Source organism: Formica exsecta, unplaced genomic scaffold, assembly GCF_003651465.1.
Source record: "Formica exsecta isolate Colony F162 unplaced genomic scaffold, ASM365146v1 scaffold155, whole genome shotgun sequence".
Lineage (NCBI taxonomy): Eukaryota > Metazoa > Arthropoda > Insecta > Hymenoptera > Formicidae > Formica > Formica exsecta.
This window is the reverse complement of record NW_021848872.1, coordinates 626,926-648,748: the sequence shown is the minus strand read 5'-3', so window position 1 is coordinate 648,748 and position 21,823 is coordinate 626,926. Positions and strand designations below refer to the sequence as shown.

Genomic DNA, 21,823 nt, shown 5'->3' with positions numbered 1-21,823 from the left:
CATTCCCTTCATTCCCTTTTCCCGGACCGGCTCGGCTATCCCCGACGTGTCCTTCCCGTCGATTTTACCTTCCTTACTCCTGCTTTCCTCATTCCGTCTTAGACGCGCTCTACGACTACCAGAGACACGGCAGTTTTGCCGATTTAAGGTTGTCGAAGTTATAAAGCTTCTCAAGCGTTCCCTCGGGTTCGCAAGTTTTCCTGGAAGTCCTCCGTTCTCCGGCTACCCGTTTCCTTCGCCCCTCACCGCACTCCCGGCACGCAGCCTTTTTCCTCTACGATAACCTGCAACGTGTCAAAGGAGTAATTTTCCTGTTTCGTGCTTCAAGTTTCTCTTGGTTATTTACCTGTAAGCGGAGATAATGCTCGCTCTAGCTCCACCATGGGAGAACCTAAGGTTGCACGTTATATCCACGGGATATGAATTGGTATTGGGGAGGAACCCTACGCGCCCTCGTAAACCCTCTACATACCGCGCGTATATTTCGACATACCTTCTACTTGATGGATCGTGTATGCCATATTTAGATGGTTTGAAGGGAAGTTGGAAGTTTCGAGTAACAAACTCTTATACCTTTGCTATAAAGTTACTATGGTTATACCTACATACAGAGTCGTACAATAAATCTAGTTGGAAAGCTTTGAATATTTTTATTTTACAATTCTTAAAACACTTTAAAAATTTATTTAAAAAAAATACATTTTACGATATATTAAAAATCATGTATATTTATATTAATAAAATATAAAAAATATGGTTACGTTTAACAACGAGAAATTATTTAAATTTAATGTTTGATTAATTCATGAGACATATTTTCAATCGTAACATTTCTATTTTTCAGACATGTTGCACACAGTCGAACGTTGCTGGTTTGCTGGAATAAGAATGCCGCTATGTCGGCGCAAGTGCGCAGTGTGACGACCATCGGATTACATGCGATGGAACGATTGTTTTAAAGAAGAACGTGCAGCTGTGACAGTGCAAGCGCGAGGGATCGTGTGTTACACATTGCCGTCGAGAGGGAGAAGCGCTCGAGGATAATGGTGAGTTTGTCGTTTCAACGAGTTTCTGTGTTATTTCGACCGACGTTTCGCCGACGAGTTATTATTTTCCGTTGAGCGAACTCGGCGGTTGAACGCGTTTAAATGTGAATTACCGATCATTACCTGGTGGGTTTTCCGTCATGGACGGAACCGTCGGCGGCCGAATCGAAGGATATTCGGCAGATATTATGGCTTTTGTACGGACCCTGTCCCTCGCGCGGACGCGTAAAACTCTCTCTCCCGTTCTCCCAGATTTTGTTCTCGGTCGTAGGACGGTTTTTCAATTTGCCACTTCTTTCGCACCATTGTCCGTGCAATCCCAGGCTGGTCGTACCACGTTTTCGCGCTCGAATCCGATATCGAAGTTTCGGCAATTGATTTTTCCGAGCTGTTCGGGAGGCTTTTGGCGCAGCGCGGTGAATGCGAATTTACACCCAAAATATTCAAGCATGAATTAGTGATACATGACTAGTATTGCGCTTCTGATATCGATGTAGCGAAGTCTGCGCGGAATATAAAATATCCATGGTAAACGAAAAACTCTTCGTATAAGTACACTTTCTAGTTTATTATTTCACGTTGCTGTATAATAAGTCGTATTCGGAAACATATACAAAATATTTTTTAATTTTCTCTCTCTCTCTCTCTCTCTCTGAGTTTTCAGCAATTTTTTAATACTTTTTTTATTCAAATTTTTTTTTACCTATGTATATACATGCGTAAAACCGCGAGATGCAATGTTCGACGATGTATCTGCAACGCTCGATTTTATGCGCGATTCACGATATAACGACAAGTTGATTGCGACGAGATATCTTCAAAGGATTCGCGCGGCGCGAGATAAATACAAACGGCTGTATGCATGGGCGTGCAACATTGGGTGATAAATATAGGTAAGACTGAATTTTTTCTTCACACGCACACGCGGCAGCGTGCTAAGATGTGTGCGCCCAGCGAAATGCATACGAAACGTCAAATGCACTCGGCGCAGTCCATCAAAATGCAAATGTCTTTTATCCACGGTGGTAATATATGCGTCGGTCGAGAATCAGTATTCAGGTTGAGCGTTGGGCCGATCCGCCCCTGCGGTATCACAGCTCGAGTGTGTGCGCGCTATCCTGGTAGTGGATCCTACCGGGCGGTTACGATGGGACGAAGTAACCCTCGAGGGAGATGCCATGGCACCCACGGCACACTCTCTTTTGGCCAAATCTTTATTTTACGACCGTTTCGGCGTATCAATGGCAACCGCGAGGACAGGGTCCGCATCACGATTTTTAGGATGGAACGTAATCGATCTTAATTGATATCAGTCTCCGAAATCCTGAATGCGTCGACGCGAATACCCGCAGTTTTATGTCGCTCGTAAAGCAGATAAGCTGAATCCAATCTTATTTAAGTGCCTTAGACTCCCGTTGGTTTGTAGATTTCAGGAAAATGACTCGTATTTATAAGACTGTTTTCTTAAATGAATGCTCAGGAATTCGTAATTCTATTTGTAACGTGAATCTATATACCGATAAGGATTGAGAAGGCTTAAAACGCGAAAAAATTAAGTGAGATATAGAAACTATATGAAATAAAGTCAAATGAGAAAATGTTTATCATTATCATGACAGCAAATAATTATTTGATATCTTGTTTATTGGGCGAATTTGTTTTATGCTTAGAAAATAAATTATAAATCTTTTAAAGAAACAAGAAATATATTTTCGCGGTTGTTAAACATTATAATCGCGAGTTTTGGAGTTGTTCTTTTCTGGGATTTCGATAATGATGTTATCGTATGCTAAATTGTATTCAGATTTTCAATGATATACTTAAGATCGAATACTTGCTTAGAAAATAAATAAAGAAACAGGAGAGAAAGAAAAGGTTTGCAATCGTTGGATATTGTATATATTTTTCACAAGCATTGACTATATATGCGTTGACTATATAAAAGGCATTTCTTTGCATTCTAGTACTGTTTGTTATTAAATCCGTCGCAACGATTGTTTGAAGAGTTTTCTCGTTGAAGAGCCCGCACCGTTTCTTTTATTACGAGTGTTTAAATAGAATAAGATGTTATAGTCCCTTTCACCTGCGCACCGTAGCGTTAAACTAAGAACTGAGACTTTCTCGGAAAAACGAGTTTTAAGATAATGTCTTAATGGCAGAACGAATTCGCGAGCGTAATATTACGCTGTTCTTTGCGCGAACGATGGCAAGCCGGTAATGCCATTGCGAGAATCTTTTATTATTTATACTTGCATTCTTTTGCAATATTATGAGCAGAATCGTTATAATGACATTCTATGTAGTTACGAACGAATACGTGCGTGGAATTGATTAAATCTACTATTGTGTGAGTCCAACATGTTGCAACAAATGACTTCTCTTTATCTCTTACAAAGAACAATTGTTAAAACTGACTCGGTCAATAATTGTGTTTAATCAATCGACCATTCAACGTTAAATATATCCATCATGAGGATGAGATTACAATACAGTGATATCGTTTGAATTACGTAACAGAATTCATTCGAAATCAATCGTCTGATGGTGGAGATTGAAAAATAAAAGCGGGATGGGAAATATTTCGTGCAACCAATGCTGTTGAAAGTTCCAACGAAATACCCGATTTCGTTCGGTCGAACGATTCGAAACGATCGCGCCATTTAATTGATCGTTGTTAAAAAAAAAGTTTAAATGAGTTTCTACTCTATCCTCCCTTTAGCCTTTCGTTTCTCAGTTTAAAAAATGTCTTGTATACACCCCTTTTTTTATCTCGTCCCTCATTTTGCCTCCCCTATTCTAATTAACAAAAATTTTTGCTGATTTATTTTATTCCTTCTGAAAAGCGTAATTTGTGTCACGATTATTGGTATGAGTTTCGTGACAGCTGATTACCAACTCACTTATCGATATTGGCGAAGTTTCTTTGCTAAATATATTCAGTGAGTTATACATTGTGTGTGACAACAGTGTTGTTCTCACTATAGAGTAAAATTTTATCGATTAACTAATTTATTCGATGATCGACTAGCCTTTCCCAATCCATTATAATTTTCACAATTCATAAATGGAATATATCTTAAATTAGATTCTGAAATAAGTTTTTTTCACAGTCGCATAAAAAACATTGGAATAAAAAAACAATGTTATATTTGAAGTATTTAACGCAACAATAGCCGTACTCGGTTTTTTGCGATTGTTATAGGAAATAGCATGATCACGGGTGATGATGTATAAAATCAACGGTTATAACAGGGTTTCACATAAGAAGCAATTCACGCTTTTGCAAAATCACCGCCTGTTCGCTTGGGACGATGCGGAGAAGGAAGGATATTTATTCGACTACGACGGGTTGTATCGCGTAGCCACGTTATAAAAAATTTGCATGCGCAAGCCCGCGTGGAATCGCGAGGGAGGTCTGCATACTAATAAGTTGCCGTAAGGCGCGAATACGGAGGGAGCGGAGAAATTAAGAATGGAAAATGCTGGTCAAACTAAAGTATACTCAGCTTATACTTCAAATACTAGGACTGCAAATGATAGGAGGAAATGAAGGCGGGAAAAAAAAGCGCGAGCAAAGTAAAGATACGAAGGTAAAGCAAACATCTCAATTTCCCGGGAAATTCGCGTTGTGAGAACAAGAGATTGTAGTTCGACACGACGCGGGGTATTTCCCCCCCCCCATCGTTAAAGAATTTTTCATTATGTCTTATATAAAGTCGAGCAATTGCCAACGGATTTTGCTCGAAACGTGATTTACTTTATCGAATTAATCGGTAGACATTTAAAACGTAGCGATGGTATAATATCGAAAGATTTACCCAGGATCGCGTATACATTTCTTTTGATATTTCGAAAATCTTAATCGGAAAACTCTTTTGACTGCACTTTCGTGTTATCATTGTTAGACTAAAAATTGTGATATCGCGAGCGGATTACGGTAAAATGAGGAAGAAAAGGAGAATCGATAGAAACGTACGAAAAACCGATAGTATGCGAAGTTGTCATAACATTTTTTCGCAATGTAATTGATAATAATGGAACCGCATACGTATCGAATGCGAGATTTGCCTTTATATGGTTACTATGGAATCATTTACAGCGGCGTATTCGCCTGTACAAAATGCCGTTACTATCCGCGCATTAGTAATAATGGGCCGGCTTGCGAACTCAAATCATTAGATTGATGGAGCACGCAATTGTGCTAGCATAAATCTTTGGATTATCTTCAGTTAGTTTCCCTGCTTGCATTATGTTTATGCGGTTATGGAAAATCCATTTATCAATTATATCCGCTGCGCTTATATGATATAATATAATATTTCCGTACTTATAACATGTGTTTCTAGTGAAAAATCAGTAATAATATAATAATAAATATCAAATTATTAAAAAATATATTAAATGTGCTCTGGAATTTCATCCTTGCAGTTAAAGCATGTTATATAATTGTACAAAAAACATTGATAAATCAAACGCAAGATCGAAAAAAAGAAAAATGATTATAATAAGCTTTCAATTTGAGATCAGAATTTAATTGGTCTGCAAAAGATATCAATCAACGATCTTTTTATAGAATCAATTATCTTTTTTATAACTAACTAGTCGTTATTGCACACAAAGAAAAATCTGCTTGAAATTCAACCAAGAAAATTACCGTGTTATTTGTTCCAGTTGTATTCATTCTCTTTTCATACAAAGAAATCTTTTTATATCTATATACAGAGCATTTTTAATTATTTACAGCTTGAAAAGAGCACATTATACTTTATGATTCGAATAATGTCGTATGTTCAGCTCAGAGAAATACGTAAAATATTGCTTTAGCGATAGCCCCCGATTCAAAGACGAATATCTATTAACCCCCTCGTGGAAGCGGTACACCCTCTGGTTTGCAAAATTTATGCGATTCCCGAAATGCCTGACTCTCTCGTGCTGTCGGTACGTGAGATACACCACAAAGGGCCGCGTTGCCCCCGTTACCGTACTTTCGTTATTACCCCGCTGATGTCGGGCGGCGGTCGGCCGTATATATCGATCGAATGGGTGAGAACGGCACCTCTGCCGACTAGATACTTATCGTTGTCCCTTCCCACACGACCCTGCCTGTAGAGTGACGAATACTACTCGTCCGCTTGTGTTCGCGTAGTTTATAAAGTTTAAAGTTTTCATCCTTAAACACAAATCTAACGTATGTCGCGTGCGGTTCAGATTGCATTCAAAATGGGAGATTTCTAGGGAAAGGGAAAAAGAGAATACTAAAACATTGTTGATGAGGTAATCGGCCGTCTTCTGTTGTCGGTATCCTTTTTCGACGTTCTCATTTGCCTCATTCGTAACCAGATTGATCGACGCCAGCTGATAACCACGCCTCACGAAAGGGCTTTTAATGCTGGGCTGACTCAGCCCGTACGCATTTGTCCGGAAAGCAATAAAGCTAAGTGTAAATAGGAGTTCTCTTTCTCTCTTTCTCTCTTTTTTTCTCTAAATCGAGGATGAGACATTTCTTTCGCTTCTTTCACCCAAATCGCTATATGTGTAGCATTGAGTCCAAGATTATTCGTGTGTCAGAGATTTTTCGCATTTGTTTTTTTTTTTTTTTTTTTTTTTTTTTCTCGAAACGTAAGATTATCGTTTAGAAGTTTGTTACTATGTGAAGTATTGATTAGAATATCGCGAACACCTGCATGAATTTCTTCTACGCTTACGGAGAGAAAGAGAACGTACAGTAACGTAACCAAGTGTTCGGGTCTAGTTGTTTCGCTTTTCCGAGCGAGTTTACGCGATGTTTTGCGACGTTAATGCGCGTGCTGGGTACGCGCCGAAACTTCGGAACGCTTTTAGCAACGGTTGGTGGACGAAGAAAAACGTGGAACATGCGAGACACATAAATATAGTCTCTTGTTCAGCAGTGTTACAGGCTTATCGTTATTCCGCACACGTTGGCCGTTCGTCGCAGCCCACAGGCACTAACTATTTACGTTGCGAGTCGTCCAAGAACCTCCCGGTAGATAAACAGCGAGGGGAAAACGGCCACCGCTATTGCCACCCCACGTAGCTCACCTCTCGATGGCTGTAAGCATTTAATTTGCATAGAAACGCGACTAACTTTGGCTATTAAACCTTCCCCGCCTCGAGGCTCACGCCAGGTTTCAATTACCAGAATGGCAAATCTTGAAGGTTCCCCCTCTTCGTCTTTTCAAGGCTGTCGATTAAATGCCCATCGGGTTTTAAGATGGATCTATCCCTATACGCACTTGTGAAGTTTTTTTTTTATCTCAACCGCTGTAATGTTTTATCTATCTCATAGACGTTAAATACAATGGCTTTTTATATAAATTTCGATACTATATAAAAAAAAGAGACAGGACGATAAAAAAAGCGAGATTTCTTTTCTCAACGAGGATCCTCTCTTGATTCTCTTGCTGGCATTCGTTCCAGTTTCTCTCATTCGCAGTGCCATTCTTCCCGCGATTTACATTCAGTACGGTCGAGCAGTTGAAGCGAGGACCCCGTTTGACAGTAAATTGCGGAAGTCGGCCACTTCGTTAGGACGATTTGAACGCGCGATCGCATAAAGCAGAGTGCTCACGGTACCTTCCGCACCGTACGCGCGCCGCACTTTCTCGTTACACGAACGAAATGCTTATTCACAGCGGTGGTGGCAGAAACGTCTCGCAGCTGCACCGCGCGTTGCAGCTGCAACGGTTCCTCTTACTTGTCACCGCCAAGAGCTACCGCGATGGCTCTTTTCACGAACCACTTTCCATCATCTCTTATCGCTTGGCGCATCTGTGGCCTCATTTGCAACCATGCATGGAGCGCCCGTACCACTTCCTTCTTTATTTTTCCTCGACTTGCTTATTCACTTTCTCGATTCACTGTTTCGTTTCGTATTTCTTTGAATTCTGCTGCGAGATCTCGGTCAGAAAAATGTTATCTTTCCTTCTTTCCTGAAAGTCGGACGATTCTATTTCTAACGGCAGAAAATGTTTTAACAGCGTTTAATGTTACCTTCTCGCAAGCATATGTTTTAGCTGCTATATTTATTTATATATAGTTGTCGTCCCTTGTTTTTCTTTCGTGCGGAAACACGCGCGAATACAGATATAAATAACCGATTTTACTCACAGTTTGACGCAATTTCTTAATCGCGGATTAAATCGCCTATTTGGTGGCACATTGCGCTTCTATTCAAATGCTGAAACGCTCTCATATATTATGTGAGGTTTGCTTCGGAGACGGGATAGTTACGACGTCGTATAAGAAAAAAGCCCGATTTGCATGTGCAATTTCCTGCGGGGCAACGAACGCACGTGCGCGACCTCCGGTAGTCGGTAAACGCGCGTTCAGAGAATGGAACGTATTTCTAATGTAATCGGCATACCGTTTTACGTTGGCGAAGCGCAATTGCCGTCTAGCTTTTCCATGCTTCCGTGAATATCGCGTCGGGGATGTAAAACGCTCTTATTACCGTTATTACGGGAAACGACAGCCTTGCATTAATTCCAGCGAAATGATCGGTAATGTCGGGCCGGCGGAGCTGCCGTCTGATGCGAATTCCTCAAGTTTAACTCCGATAGCGCACAACAAGCATCTTTTACCTGTATGCTTTCCAACGGCAGTACATTTGCTCGTGAATATTATGAAGAAAAGCAATAAAAAACTTTTTTAAACGAATAATTTTGACACTGATAATTTTCGAGCATCTAAATTTTGATATTACTTTACTCTTGTATGACATTATCATGCAATCACTGTACAAGAGTAAAGTGTTATTAAAAAATTAGATGCTTGAAAGTTATATTACAGGTACCAAAATACTAGTCTATTAATATTATATTAAGATATCTTATTCTTGAATTAAGTATTCGTTGCGTTTGGCAGGATATGGCGCTGAAACGTCAGTTGCGCGGACCACGTGATATAAGTAAAGTGGTATTAAAAAATTTGGGGGGAGGGTAATTTAATAGGGGTAACATTTAGAATATTCGAATTTGAGATGCAAATCTCCGCCTGTCGATATCCACATTTCGAATAATCCGACTTTAAATTGGAACTGTCAGCGGCAGACATGTGAATTCGTCGCGTTGTTTTAATTAATTAAAACGACTCTTTCCAAGTGCTTTCTATGTACATGGCTTTGCATAATGACGAATTGGCGTCCGTTGAAATCGCCGTTCAGTTAACACACGTTTGATCTATTCTCGCGTACAATGCGGCGAATGTATTGTCGGCAATAGAGGTATTCCGAGAAAAGAGAGTAGAAATTAAATCGTAACAATTAATTTTATCTTTGTATGTACGAGAAGACAAGTTATCTCCGTGCTTTCGACATTTGTCGCACCAGCTTCGTCGAGATAACGTCAATTGAAAATCGTATTCCGTTTTTCTGTAGCAAGAAGAGCAAAACGTATGCGTTAAATCATACAAAGCTTCGTCATATCCCATCTGATATTTTTTCTTCCGGTAGGCGTGTGCGCGCGAGAATTTTCTGGGAGATAAGAAAAAAGAAATATTGCGAGATGAAGAAAGATGTGGAAATATCCGTGTGAGAGCTTACGATAATTTCAGCCGCGCCCCTCGCACAAGTTTTGCACATGTAGGAAAATGGCCTTACGTATATCAATCGCTGGAAATTCGACTCGAAAGGGGAGTGAAACGCTGTCGATCGCAACCTGAGACGACGACGCCGTGCGTGTTACTGTGCGAACTTTGCCAACGCGTGCAAGTTTTTCCAGACTCCGAACTTAGTCGATTAGGCGAGAAAGCGAAAGTACGCGGATGGTCCTCGAACGACGCACGTGCATCCATCTCGAATGAGCGTCGCGCACATGACAGTGGTCCCAGAATCCCGTGTATTTCGCGACGTGCTTCCTTTGCAAGACGCGTAACTGAGGATTTTGCTTTAAATATTCTACCCGTGTAAAGATCTTCTCTGCTTGCCGAGCTTAATAATAATGTTCCACATTATTCTAAACATTGTCCTGCTTTTAAAAAAACGTTTTTCTTGATTGCCTCAACTGCAGAAGTGGAAAGCGAATATAAACTGATGTAAACACCCTCTCCAGATTTAATATTTATTCATGCGCGAGAAAAAAACATCTGGTATGAGACATTTAAATGAAAGACAAATTCTGATTTTTTTTTTTAATCTCGTTGAATATTCTCTTCCTTAGTTGATATAAAAATATTTCCTGGCCGTTTACGCGAGTCTTTTTCTCATGGGTTTTTTTCGTACAAGTATTGTTTGAGATAATCAATATTTGATAATTATAGCGTTTGCATAGCAATAGCGTATTAGCGTAATGTCGGATGCGTATATTGATCAAATTAATACATAATTAATTTGATTGACACCGACTTGTTAAATAGAATTTGCGTACTGTAAATGAGGATAGTTCATACCGTGTTAATTGCGATCGATAACGATAATTATTTGAAAGTATAATATTAAATGTCGAAAGAAACATCATGTAACGTAATATTCAACAGCACTTATTGATTTGAGTCAGTTTGATTTCTCGTATAACTCCCATCGCTCAAAAAACTGTTACATTTTTAACCTCGATTCTTTTTGTTCATGCGTAATCCATCTCCGAATCATAATCTTTACAAATATCTTAGAAACAAATATGCGCAAAAGACTGGATTTCCGATTTCTTCCCGCTACTAGTTCATGTCATAGAATATCGAACTTGTCTCGCCTTTACGATCTTTTGATCTTCGACAACATCGGCATTACGACCGTATCACGTGCTTGCACATACTACAAGTGATCGCGAACGACTCCGTGGTTTTACAGCGAGCAGGTTTCAAGCATATAGGTTTCAAGCGTACATGATTTGAGTCAGTTTGATTTCTCGTATAACTCCCATCGCTCAAAAAACTGTTACATTTTTAACCTCGATTCTTTTTGTTCATGCGTAATCCATCTCCGAATCATAATCTTTACAAATATCTTAGAAACAAATATGCGCAAAAGACTGGATTTCCGATTTCTTCCCGCTACTAGTTCATGTCATAGAATATCGAACTTGTCTCGCCTTTACGATCTTTTGATCTTCGACAACATCGGCATTACGACCGTATCACGTGCTTGCACATACTACAAGTGATCGCGAACGACTCCGTGGTTTACAGCGAGCAGGTTTCAAGCGTACAATCCGATCGAAAGGCGCGCGCGACGACCCATTGACACGTAACGTCTGTTAACAGAAGCGAAAACCGCGTTTCAAAAGAACCATTATTTCGATGTGGTAGTACGAGGCCGATAACATTGCCGAGCCGATAGTTCGCGCCGACCCGAGTCGCTTCCTCTTTCGCCGAATCGAAGTACACCACCGTACCATATCTAGGCTCTTTTATATCGCTCGTGTCCCTTTCCCTCTTTCCAGGTGACTGCGATCAACCGTGCATTGCCCGTGGCTATAAAAATAACTGCTATGTTGTAAGCCTTTGGGCGCTTGTAATTCGAATCCTCCATCGATAAGCGAGAGGCGAGCATTGCGTTAAATATGCTACTGAAATAAATTAAAGCTCCCGGAATGCGAAATTTACGTCAAATTTAAACTTGGGATCTTGACATTGGTGCGAAATTAATTAATTAATTAAAGAAAGGGTACTTATTGATGTATATAAATTTTTCATTTCATAAGCACGCGTGTTTCAATTTTATAGTTTGATTTGAAGGAAAAGTATATATTATTACGCGACTGACTATCGATCCCTTCGAGTTATGAAGATTCACCTTCAATCTTTCAATTATTAACACGGCAGTCGTATATATCGTCGCGACAGTGTCGTTAATACCGGTAATTGCGTCGAGAGATGCGTTAAACCTAAGAGAACAAGGGAACGTAAAGAGAAAGTGAGACAAAAAGGAGTTAAGTTATCAAGATAGTTTTGGAGATTGCGTGAATCGAAACCATAAATTTGCGTGCTTTAGGATTAGCGGGCGGAGCGATCTCGAGTTGCGCCGAATTATCATTCTTATTTCGTATTGTTTCTCGGTTTGTGTTACTTCCCAACAGTTACATGGCCACGAAGACGCGAAGTAACATCGACGCGGCACTCCCGCGGGAAGGGAAACTCGCTATCTGCAGTGCAGACGATGCTGCAAGCTTGCCGGAAGCTTGCCGAACCGTCTCCCTTCTCCGCTGGATACACTCTCGTACTTCTTTCTCACACTTTCTGTACTTTCTCGTTTTCCATCTGTCTTGATTTGTCTCTTTCATCACGTGTGTCGGTCGACGATATGCAAAATCCTCGCGAATCCACGGAAATTTGTAGGTTTTAGATTCATTTGTAATTTCCGGCTCAGGATTCTCTGATTTTTATACAATTGCATGAGAGTATTTCGAATCTCCTCTTTCATCGTATACAATCGAGCGGAATTGTATATTTATTCATCCTCGATTTCTGAAATCGAATGAGATAAAAGCGTTCATTGTTGTTTTTTTGTGTTACTTAACTAATGAGAGGATTCGTGCACGAAATCCGGGAATTAATTGGACAAAAGCACGGCTATCGACCCTATTCTTCTGTTTCCTCTCGTGTCCGGTAATCGAAGGTTATCACACCACACTGACGTATTTCCACCCTTCGTCATTCAGGGATACGTAATCTTTGGTCGCGCGGTCGATCGTTCATGTACCTCCCGCACACATGTTCCATTTTTTAATTTTCTTACACACGCGCTTGTAAAGATCCGCAGAGATAGTACGATCATAAACTGGAATTATTCGTAAACCGGTTAATCAGGTAGTTTAATCGTTACGCAGGTGTGCGTATCGTTTACGTGCCGGGCGTTCCTTTTTCTGGCTTTACCGTGGCTTAAATCGTTTCGCTTAAATTCTTAGCGGTGCTCTATGCTAACGCTGGTCGGTTTATCGTTAATAATAGCAACGTGTACGTGCCGCGGACACGATTCGCCGAGATTACGCAGCTTTTGCGCGCTTGCGTGAGCGCCTCGTACATCAGTTTTTTTTTTTTTTTTTATCATTTACAACAGATAGAGAGACGTATCGTCGGTGTGAAACCGTCAGTTGGTCAAGGCCGCTTTTCGTTCGAATTTCGTTTGTTACATGAGGCGACTAGAGGCACCCGCTGCGTGCCTCAGTCACCAACACGCCGCGCAGCCAGCAACCCCCCGATCAATACAACCCCAAACCCCGGTTCGCACGTATTTCCAAAGCCGGTTTACTGAGTCGACCGACGGGAAAACGCTCGCGCTGCCAGCGCGCCAAGTCGCGATTTTAGATTCGCATCATCAGATCTCGTTACCGTAATGCGTTCGATATGCTTACCGATACTCGTTACGTATTGAATTATCTACTAGCGGTCTACTATTCTCGTTTGAATCACCGCGCCACGCGACATTAGCCGGTTCGGATACGCGATGAAGAGAGAGATGCTTGTCTCTTCATCCGATATTCCGTGCAAAATTATCTGAGGTAGCAAAGAGGATTGGTCGGAATTACACAAACGGCAGTGCGCTGGCTTTGATGTCGTGCCGATTTCCCGGAAACTCATATCTGGCACCTTTGAAAATTCGAGAATTTCGAAACGTTACCGCGGGGAAACGAACGAGAATGAGAGAAAGAGAGGAAAGGGAACGTACCGGCAGCAATACGAGACTTTTCGGAAACTCGAACCTTCCGCGAGATATTCGAGAAATGTAGAGTGCAGTGAGTGCATCTTTGCAACGTATGCATATATTCATTAAACGCATATTAAATTCCACGTTATAATATCGTGTATTTTTAAAAAAATCAGCATTTTTTTCTAGTCGTACCAACAATTGCGCATTATATTGCATTGCTAAAATTAAAGATACAATCGTTTTATGCCGCTCTCTCTTCTTCTCGCGCACTTTCGGCAATAAAATGTCAGGCGCAACAATAGCCGGTGCGTTCCGTTTCTTTTCTCGTGGAAATGAAATGGCGCACTTTAAACGTACGCGCAATTCAGTCCCGGTAACGAGCTCTTTTAAATTAACTTATCGCAGATGGCTTTTATGTATACATGCACGTATGCGTGTACGCGTGGCCGCGTGTACGTGGCGGACCCGCGGGTTACGGGTGGAGAGGAAGTCGTAAATAACTTTCAGAGCTGTGTTTTCCCGTCGTATATCAGTGTAAGGTGTGTGCATACGATACTCGCGTTACTGCGGTGCTGCATACGTAAACGCGCGCTCTGTTCGCGCGATAGACTATCGCGTGAAATAGAATTGCATTCCGATGCATCGACTGTCGAAGCGCGCGATTCGAAAAAAAAAATATATATGTGTACGTATGTATGTAGGTACGAGAGATGTGCTTCCGTGGTGCATTCGGCGGTTGCGGTCGTCGACCTACATTGGTACGTAACCGAAAATCTACTGGTCTCCATAGCCGCGTTATCGAACGACCCGTTCTACTCTTCCCAGTCGACCGACCTCCACGTAACCCCGGAAGTATGTTGAAAACTTTTTGGCATGATTAAATAGGTACGCGAGCACATCGGCGATTAGTGAAGTTTTCTCTTAAAAGCTGCCGCGCCACGTGTCCTTTTCCCTTGTTCATCAACCGAAACTTTTGATGAAGGCCGTAATTATCCGTAGGATCGATCGTTCGCTTCCACCTGTGAATGGAGTTAAATAAATGGTTTGTAAGATAAGCGCAGGTTATTATACGCAATTTTAGTTGTGCGAATTTCTACTTTTCCGTTATATATACCATGTATTTCATGCTTCCGTTATATTTAAGACCATAGAGGATAATCAAATTTTGATATGATTTAATTATAAAGAGCAGCTTGATAATGTTTTGAGAAAATTAAAGAAAACAAAGAACTTGCTTATATTCTGAATATTGCATAATATTTTCGTTATCTTTGCCATTTATGATATCGAAGAAATTTATACGCAAGTATTTTTCAAGACACGTATGTAGAGCTCTCGCATAATATTTTACGATCGATAACTCGAGTTTGAAAGATTGCTCGTATGGTGAGTCAAGAATTTTTCGGGAATGACGTCGCTACGAAGGAAATAAAATGCTGACTATACTACGAAGCAACGACTTTGGAAAGTACGTTTTTGGATTTGTTCTTCGCGCGCCAGACGACTTGAAATCCTTTAATCTGTTATCGTAAAAATCCTGCTCGCTCACTGTTGTGCTGCCAGTTTTAAAAGTAGAGAAGAGAGAGAGAGAAAGAGAGAGAAATGCGTGGTTGGCAAGCAGTAATAGAGAGTGGAAGCGAACTGTTCGGTGCGGGATAGAAGTATGATGGGGAAGAACGGAAGAATCGTCACCCTTCGAGAGATGGAGGAGTATCAATATCACGCCTCACTGCCACCTACGCTTAAATCCCTTCCCAGCCGCTCTTGTCCGCCCGTCCCCTTATTATCGGCTCGGAAAAATAATCTTCGATTACGAATACCCAGCCAGAGCCAGACGCTCGTTCCTCGCACCCCGCCGCGCTCCGCCGTTTAATTTTTGCGGGAATCCCTGATTCCCGATGTGCGAATACCATTGGAAAACCGAGCACGGCGGTCTACAGAAAGCGGGTTGCATCTGGGGGAAGAGAGGAGTTTTTCAGGCGATCGATTTTAAGGTGTTGACGTAAGGCGAAAAAGGTGTGCTTATATCTGCGTGGATTTGGTTTCGTAGAAAAAATTTAGTTTTTGAGGAACAGCTGTTTTCTATTAAATATATCGTATAAAAATAAAAGCTGCACTTTTAAGGATTTATAGAAAATTTGTAGAAAAATGCGAACAAATAGATATTTTTGAAAAGTAATCTTATTCTTTCAAAAAGTCAACAATGATTATAGATTATTTTAATCATTTTTCTTTTTAATAATGAGACAGGAGTTTTTGATGTTTAATATATTCCAATGTTTTAATAAAAATAAAAATCTACTTTTAAATAAACACATACATGCAAAGTATAAAGTAAAAGTCAAACTAGTTGTGGGATAGATCAATAAGGTACCACTGATTGAAGTTAGCGTTGAAACTCGCCGCCAAACAATTGATCTGACGCGATTGCATCCAATATGGCATGCTAAGGAAACTCTCTGGGTTCCTTATCGAAGCAATACCCATCCCAGATTGGGCCGGATTAACAGGATTAACATAGTAGAGGAGAAACTTTGCGTCAAAATTGGCGCTATCTCGTTACGGACTCTCTTGTTTGTTGATTCACCTCTCGCCTTTCTCGCTCGCTCCGTGCGCTTTCCTTCTCCCGTCCGTGAAGAGGTCGATTAACGAGGGAGCATGCGAAATCCGCGCCAGGTGGTCCAGGTTGCATATTGCATAAGGGATCGGTTAGAACGGTTTTCATCGACCTCCGTAGATTCTCCCGCGAGATGCTCGCGAGGAGGATGATCTCCGTTACGCCTTAACGCCCTCGTAAAACTTTAATGAGTTAATCTTTTACGTGCACCGCGAACGCGCTTAATATGCGTTTAGGAATTCCCACCATCGTGATGGTTATTCGCGTAATCCATCGATGATGAACATTATGAGATGTGCATTCCATGGGCGAGCGCGTTCTCTGGTTACGCGGCGTGACGAATTTTAGGGGATTTTATTCTGGATGAGGGCAGGAAGCATGAAACCAACCTCGTGAAAGTGCATTGATGTGTTCTGACCAAGAGATTGGAAGCTATAGTGACTCATGCTATAGTAGATTGCTGCGTAATGTATACGAGGGTGTATATAGAAAATATTGGCTGGCAAGAGTATTTATAGAATTTTCCTAAAGGGAGAATATCTTAAATTTGTATTTTTAATATTATCATTTTGCGTAGATAGAACACATTATTTATGTGTTAAGAACGATTGAACATCTTACTATATCTTCATATCGCTTTTAGAAAAGCTTACGATACAATAGAAGATTCGCATTATATGATCAATGATTACAAGCCAAGAGCTTTCGACTTTTATGTCAAGGTCGACGATGATTAAACTCTCTCGGAGGAAGCCACGACGCTGCGACAGGATGAAGGGAGCTGCCGAGTATTTAGCCAAGGGTTCTCTTTATGAAACTGGTGGGCTTATTAGTCCACGATCAGAGCAAATACGTCGGTATATTGCGACGTGCAGAGAATTTCTGATAAATCTCTCTTATACGATCGTCTAAATTCTGTTAATGTGTTGTGAATTCATAATAAATCGGAAAATTCGCAATAATTTTATTGCTATATGAAACATTCCGTTTACTAATCGTTTATAAATATATATCGTATATTTATCAGCAATTTATGTAGATGCACATAACTTTTATAAAAGTTTTTATAAAATATTTTATATCACTTATAGTTTTACAGAAAACGTATGTGAATTATTTTATATAATAGCAATGCTTTAATATTTGAATTTTTATTTAAATTTCAATCATAGTTCACACGATGTGTGCACATCAAAGGAACTTTTGTGGCTTACACTACTCTGTCTCTCCATTTCTATTTCAAATCATTTTTTTATGTATCCACATACATTTGCATTCCCTTTTATCGACACTTTAAATCGTCGTGAAGTTCTGTCAAGTTATACAGCTCTTCGTGTGACATAAGTACATATGTATATAGACATGTAAACATCAGGAAAATTTATTTTATACTTTATATCAAGCTTTACTTCAAAGAAAAATTATTAAATAAGTGAAATGCGCTATATATATGTAGAAGATATATGTGTAATCTTTTTTAGAATTTTTAATTAAACTTTTTATTTTTCTAGATTCTTTTTTGTCTCGTAGTTCATGTCTACCGTAATTTCCGTGATAAATACAATCGTTTATATTCACAGTGTGCCGAAATACATTGCGATAAATACAGAAAAATCGAGAATACATCGTCGTGAATGATACGGTGAATAAAGCAATACTTCACCGATCACCGGGGATACTATAAAAATAACGAACATTTTTATTTTATGGAATAGTACTTAAAATACAGTAAATCCTTTTGTCAGACACTTGTATAAATTATATGTCTGTGTTCGCGCGAGGACGACATTTTTCGCTTGGTGTAATTCATACGGTGTGTCTTTAGGATTATCCTGTGGCCCGCGGTCATATTAATTACCGAATTCTGTGCACGCGTATTTAACAAAGGAACCGCGGTAATTTACGTCCGCGTGAATTAAGCCTCCAGAGTATTATCTTTTAATAAGGGAGATCCGGAGATCTATTTCAATAAGAAGGGACGACGACCAACATGCGCATACCTCTCTTTTTTCGCGAGGGAAACGCGTGACTTGCGCGAGATGAAAATCCGCGCAAGAACGAGACGATCGTGCTCGGCGTTATTATCTTCCACTCTGTGCTTCTCCCTTTTTTCGTCGACTGAAGTTGTCGGATTTTTTTACGAATGGCATCTACGAACTCGCGTACAACAGTTTCGACAGCTTAACGGCGCGCGGCTTTTGTGCCGCATTTTTTCCTCCATAGAGCGTCGAGCTGCGTTTGAGCGATAAAATGCTTTTCCTAAAGGCACATCACGCGTCAATACAATCCACGTCGAAATCGTCGTGTCGGCGACATGAGTCGCACTCGCCGCGTACCGTTTGAATTCAAGTGAGCATCGCTTTGCGCAATTTTACGCCGTTTCGGGGGATGTAAACGTGCGCGCGCGAGAATGTTCTTTTATTTTTTCAAACTGCGTGACGCATTTGGCCGGATATTTTCACAACTCGGGAAATATTTGACGTGCAATAACGTTCGGTGCGTTGGTGTTTCCAATGTTTGCATAAGAATGTCGCATGTTGTAACGCTCATGGTTATTTTCGGAGCGCGGAGGGAAGCTGTAAATTAATTAAGGCATTTCTGTAGAACGATGTTGTATATATTATACGCATTCGCTCTGATTTCAGCGGACTCAAGTCCGCTAATTTATAGTCTAACGTAATAAAATTGCTCGCGCGCGTGTCCACACATAAATCGTTCTTTTTTTCTTTTTTACGACTAAATAACAGCTAAAGTTATATATCTCGTTTTTGCTAGGAAGACGATCAATATTTTACGAGCTCGTAGCGCGAGACTGCGCAGGATTATAAACATGCCGCCGTAGAAATTGTCCGTATCAGTAGACGTTCGACAGAAAAGCGTTATCTGCTTTCGCAAATGAACTCTGTATGCTCGACGGTGAACTCCGCCATAAACTTCCGACGTGACTGAATACGGGGCTGATGGGTACGTAAGGTTTTGCGAGGGTCGACCGCGCTCGAGATTGTCATACAAATTAATTCAAATATTTGTCGTTGTCAGGCCCGATTCGATGTCCCTCTTACATTTCCCGTTCGACGTAACTCGCCCATAAGAAAACAGAGATCGAGTCATGTACTGTCAGGAATTTCGCTTATTGTCTAGAATTTTAATGATATATCATTGTTTATTATACGAGAAATAATCTGTTTTATTATTTTTGTAGAGTGTATAGAAGTTGTTTTATCACAAAGTCCGTCAATATACCTATATTATATGACACCAATGATATATCAATAAAATAATCATTATAGTAATACACGTATCGCACATTTTTTCCCATTTGTTTCGATGTCGATGGCTTTCACGAAGGAATGTATAATCTCGCGAGATCTCGAATCGTAAATTAATAATAGAAATCCCTTTGCGAAAAATACTAGCGACAGTATCGGCCATTTTTTGCCATTTAATTCAATTAGTTGTTTTAACATATATCTATGGCTTTGTCGTGAGAGCACATCACGAGCCATTAAATCACGTCGATATTAAAACGCGAATGATCAATTATTTAACGATTTACGAGTCTTTCCCCTTCGAACATCGATATGCCAGAGCATCGTTTATTCGTATTATTACAGTTGGACGGGATAAAGAACGGGAAGAATTAAATTTCATGTAGCCTGGCTTTGAGTTTTCATTTAGTTAATGCGCATTGTAAACCAGTCGCCCTGGCCAAATGCACAACATAATTGATTTAGTGCAACTAGATTTAACAGACGAATTAATCTCGGGTGTAAATTGCTCTACAAATGTATTTATCCACACATAATATGATCATAATATTATCAACTAATTAAATAATCACATCAGTTTATTTAAGTTTTTTTTATTGTATCTTACGCGCGCGAAATATGTTAATGTCAATTGAAAAAATATAAATATTCATGCTTTGAATATATATTTCTCGACTCTGACAATCTCACGATGAGGGCATTGTCTACTATCGCGCTTCTTCATTATCGTTCGTGTCGTCGCGGTATTAATGAGGCCTTATTATTCGAGGACGCTGGCCGAATTATTATTTTAGCGCGGCACGACTTCGCCTACTCTAAGATTCTAGGGAAAAGACCCTGCGTTATTCCGGCGATAATACCTGAAAAGTTTTGCAAACTTTTCGCAGAATCGCGGCCCGAATATCGAATTTTCGCGTAAGAACTTTAGAGTTTTCGCTTTGAATTATTATCGCAGTTGAGTGAACCCCTGCGCAAAGAGACAAGAAGAAGTTACGTGGAAGCGTTTCTAGCGAATCGTGTGGGCGTCGCATTTTTTGAAGATTCTTCGCAATCTTGTTTCTCTCTCTTTCTCTCTCTTCTTACATGAATATTGGTCATTGAGGAATGAGGGTTACGTTTATGCGCATGATTTTGGTGTATGATCGGTATTTTTCTCCATCGAGCTACGCATTTAGACGAGCGGTACGTAACGAGAATTGGTTATACCGCCATAAATGTCCGCGTTATTGCGCGAACATTCCTATCAGGGATCCTTTATAATTTAATATAACTGCGCGTTTATACGTACCGCTCGCGTAAAATTGAATCACATGATCGTATCGTGTTTGTGTATGAGAATATCCGTTGAGTTAGCGTGCAACTATGGTCGCATCGGGTTTGCAGGTACGACTCGCGTTGCATTCAAACTAGCTGTGAGAGGGAACGATAATCAATAGACGCGAGTCTTTGTTTTGTACCTGTAAGTAGACTATTGCCGAATATTGCAAGCAACGGACGCGTTCGAAATGTAATATCGATGCAATTTAAACGACGACGCACAAAGTTGCCGTGTTGTACGCCGTAGGAATGTATGCGAAAACCTTTAAAAGGCGCACAGTAAACAGACGTTCGGGATGTAAATTTCGCATCGCATATTGCATGCATTGCCGTGTTTTCCCTCACAACATATTTCATACTTTATAAATTCCTCTGGAACAAGACGTATATACAGATGCAGACACGCGAGTACGCGGATACAGACGTTCATATTCCATCTTCTTTTGAAATGCAAGCGCATTTTATTACACCCGTTGCTTGCAAAAACACATACGACGGCACGCGAATAGCCGAATTCGATGCACTTGAAAGCGCGAATGTAAAACAGATTGGGAGCACAAATATTGAAGCGTTAACAATTATAAAATGCTCGAAATATAAACTTTTATTGTTTACGAAATGGCAAAAATTGACAAGCGCCGACATACTTTATTCTCTCGTTGAATTAAATTTACGACGCGACGAAGAACGGTTGATATATAGAACGAATCGCGCTTTGGAAAATTAAGTATAATATATAGATGGAGAGCAGAAAGAGAGAGAAACTCTATATAACACAAAAGCGGAAGCTCCGCAGGTCGCCTCGTGACGCGTGTCCTTTCAAAGAGCTTTACGACACAAGCCATGGAATTTGAAATTCGTGGTCGTCGTGGTTAATGAGGCGAACGCGAGATGCCAATCCGTCGATATTATGTTACGCGTCGTTATTCTCGCAGGAACACGACCGTCCGACACGCATTGTAACCAATTGGAC

General features: G+C 40.4%; 1 protein-coding gene across 2 annotated transcripts in view; it reads left to right on the top strand.

Annotated features, from left to right (window-relative positions):
- Nucleotides 1-21,823, top strand: part of LOC115233019 (semaphorin-2A) — a 367,181-nt gene that overhangs the window by 86,469 nt on the left and 258,889 nt on the right. The window contains exon 3 of one of the 2 annotated variants that reach the window (XM_029803231.1): nt 845-1,049. In XM_029803231.1, coding sequence (XP_029659091.1) covers nt 1,044-1,049 — 6 coding nt within the window. In that variant the 5' untranslated portion in view covers nt 845-1,043. The remainder of the gene's footprint in view (nt 1-844; nt 1,050-21,823) is intronic. The other variant, XM_029803230.1, reaches the window with a different exon arrangement.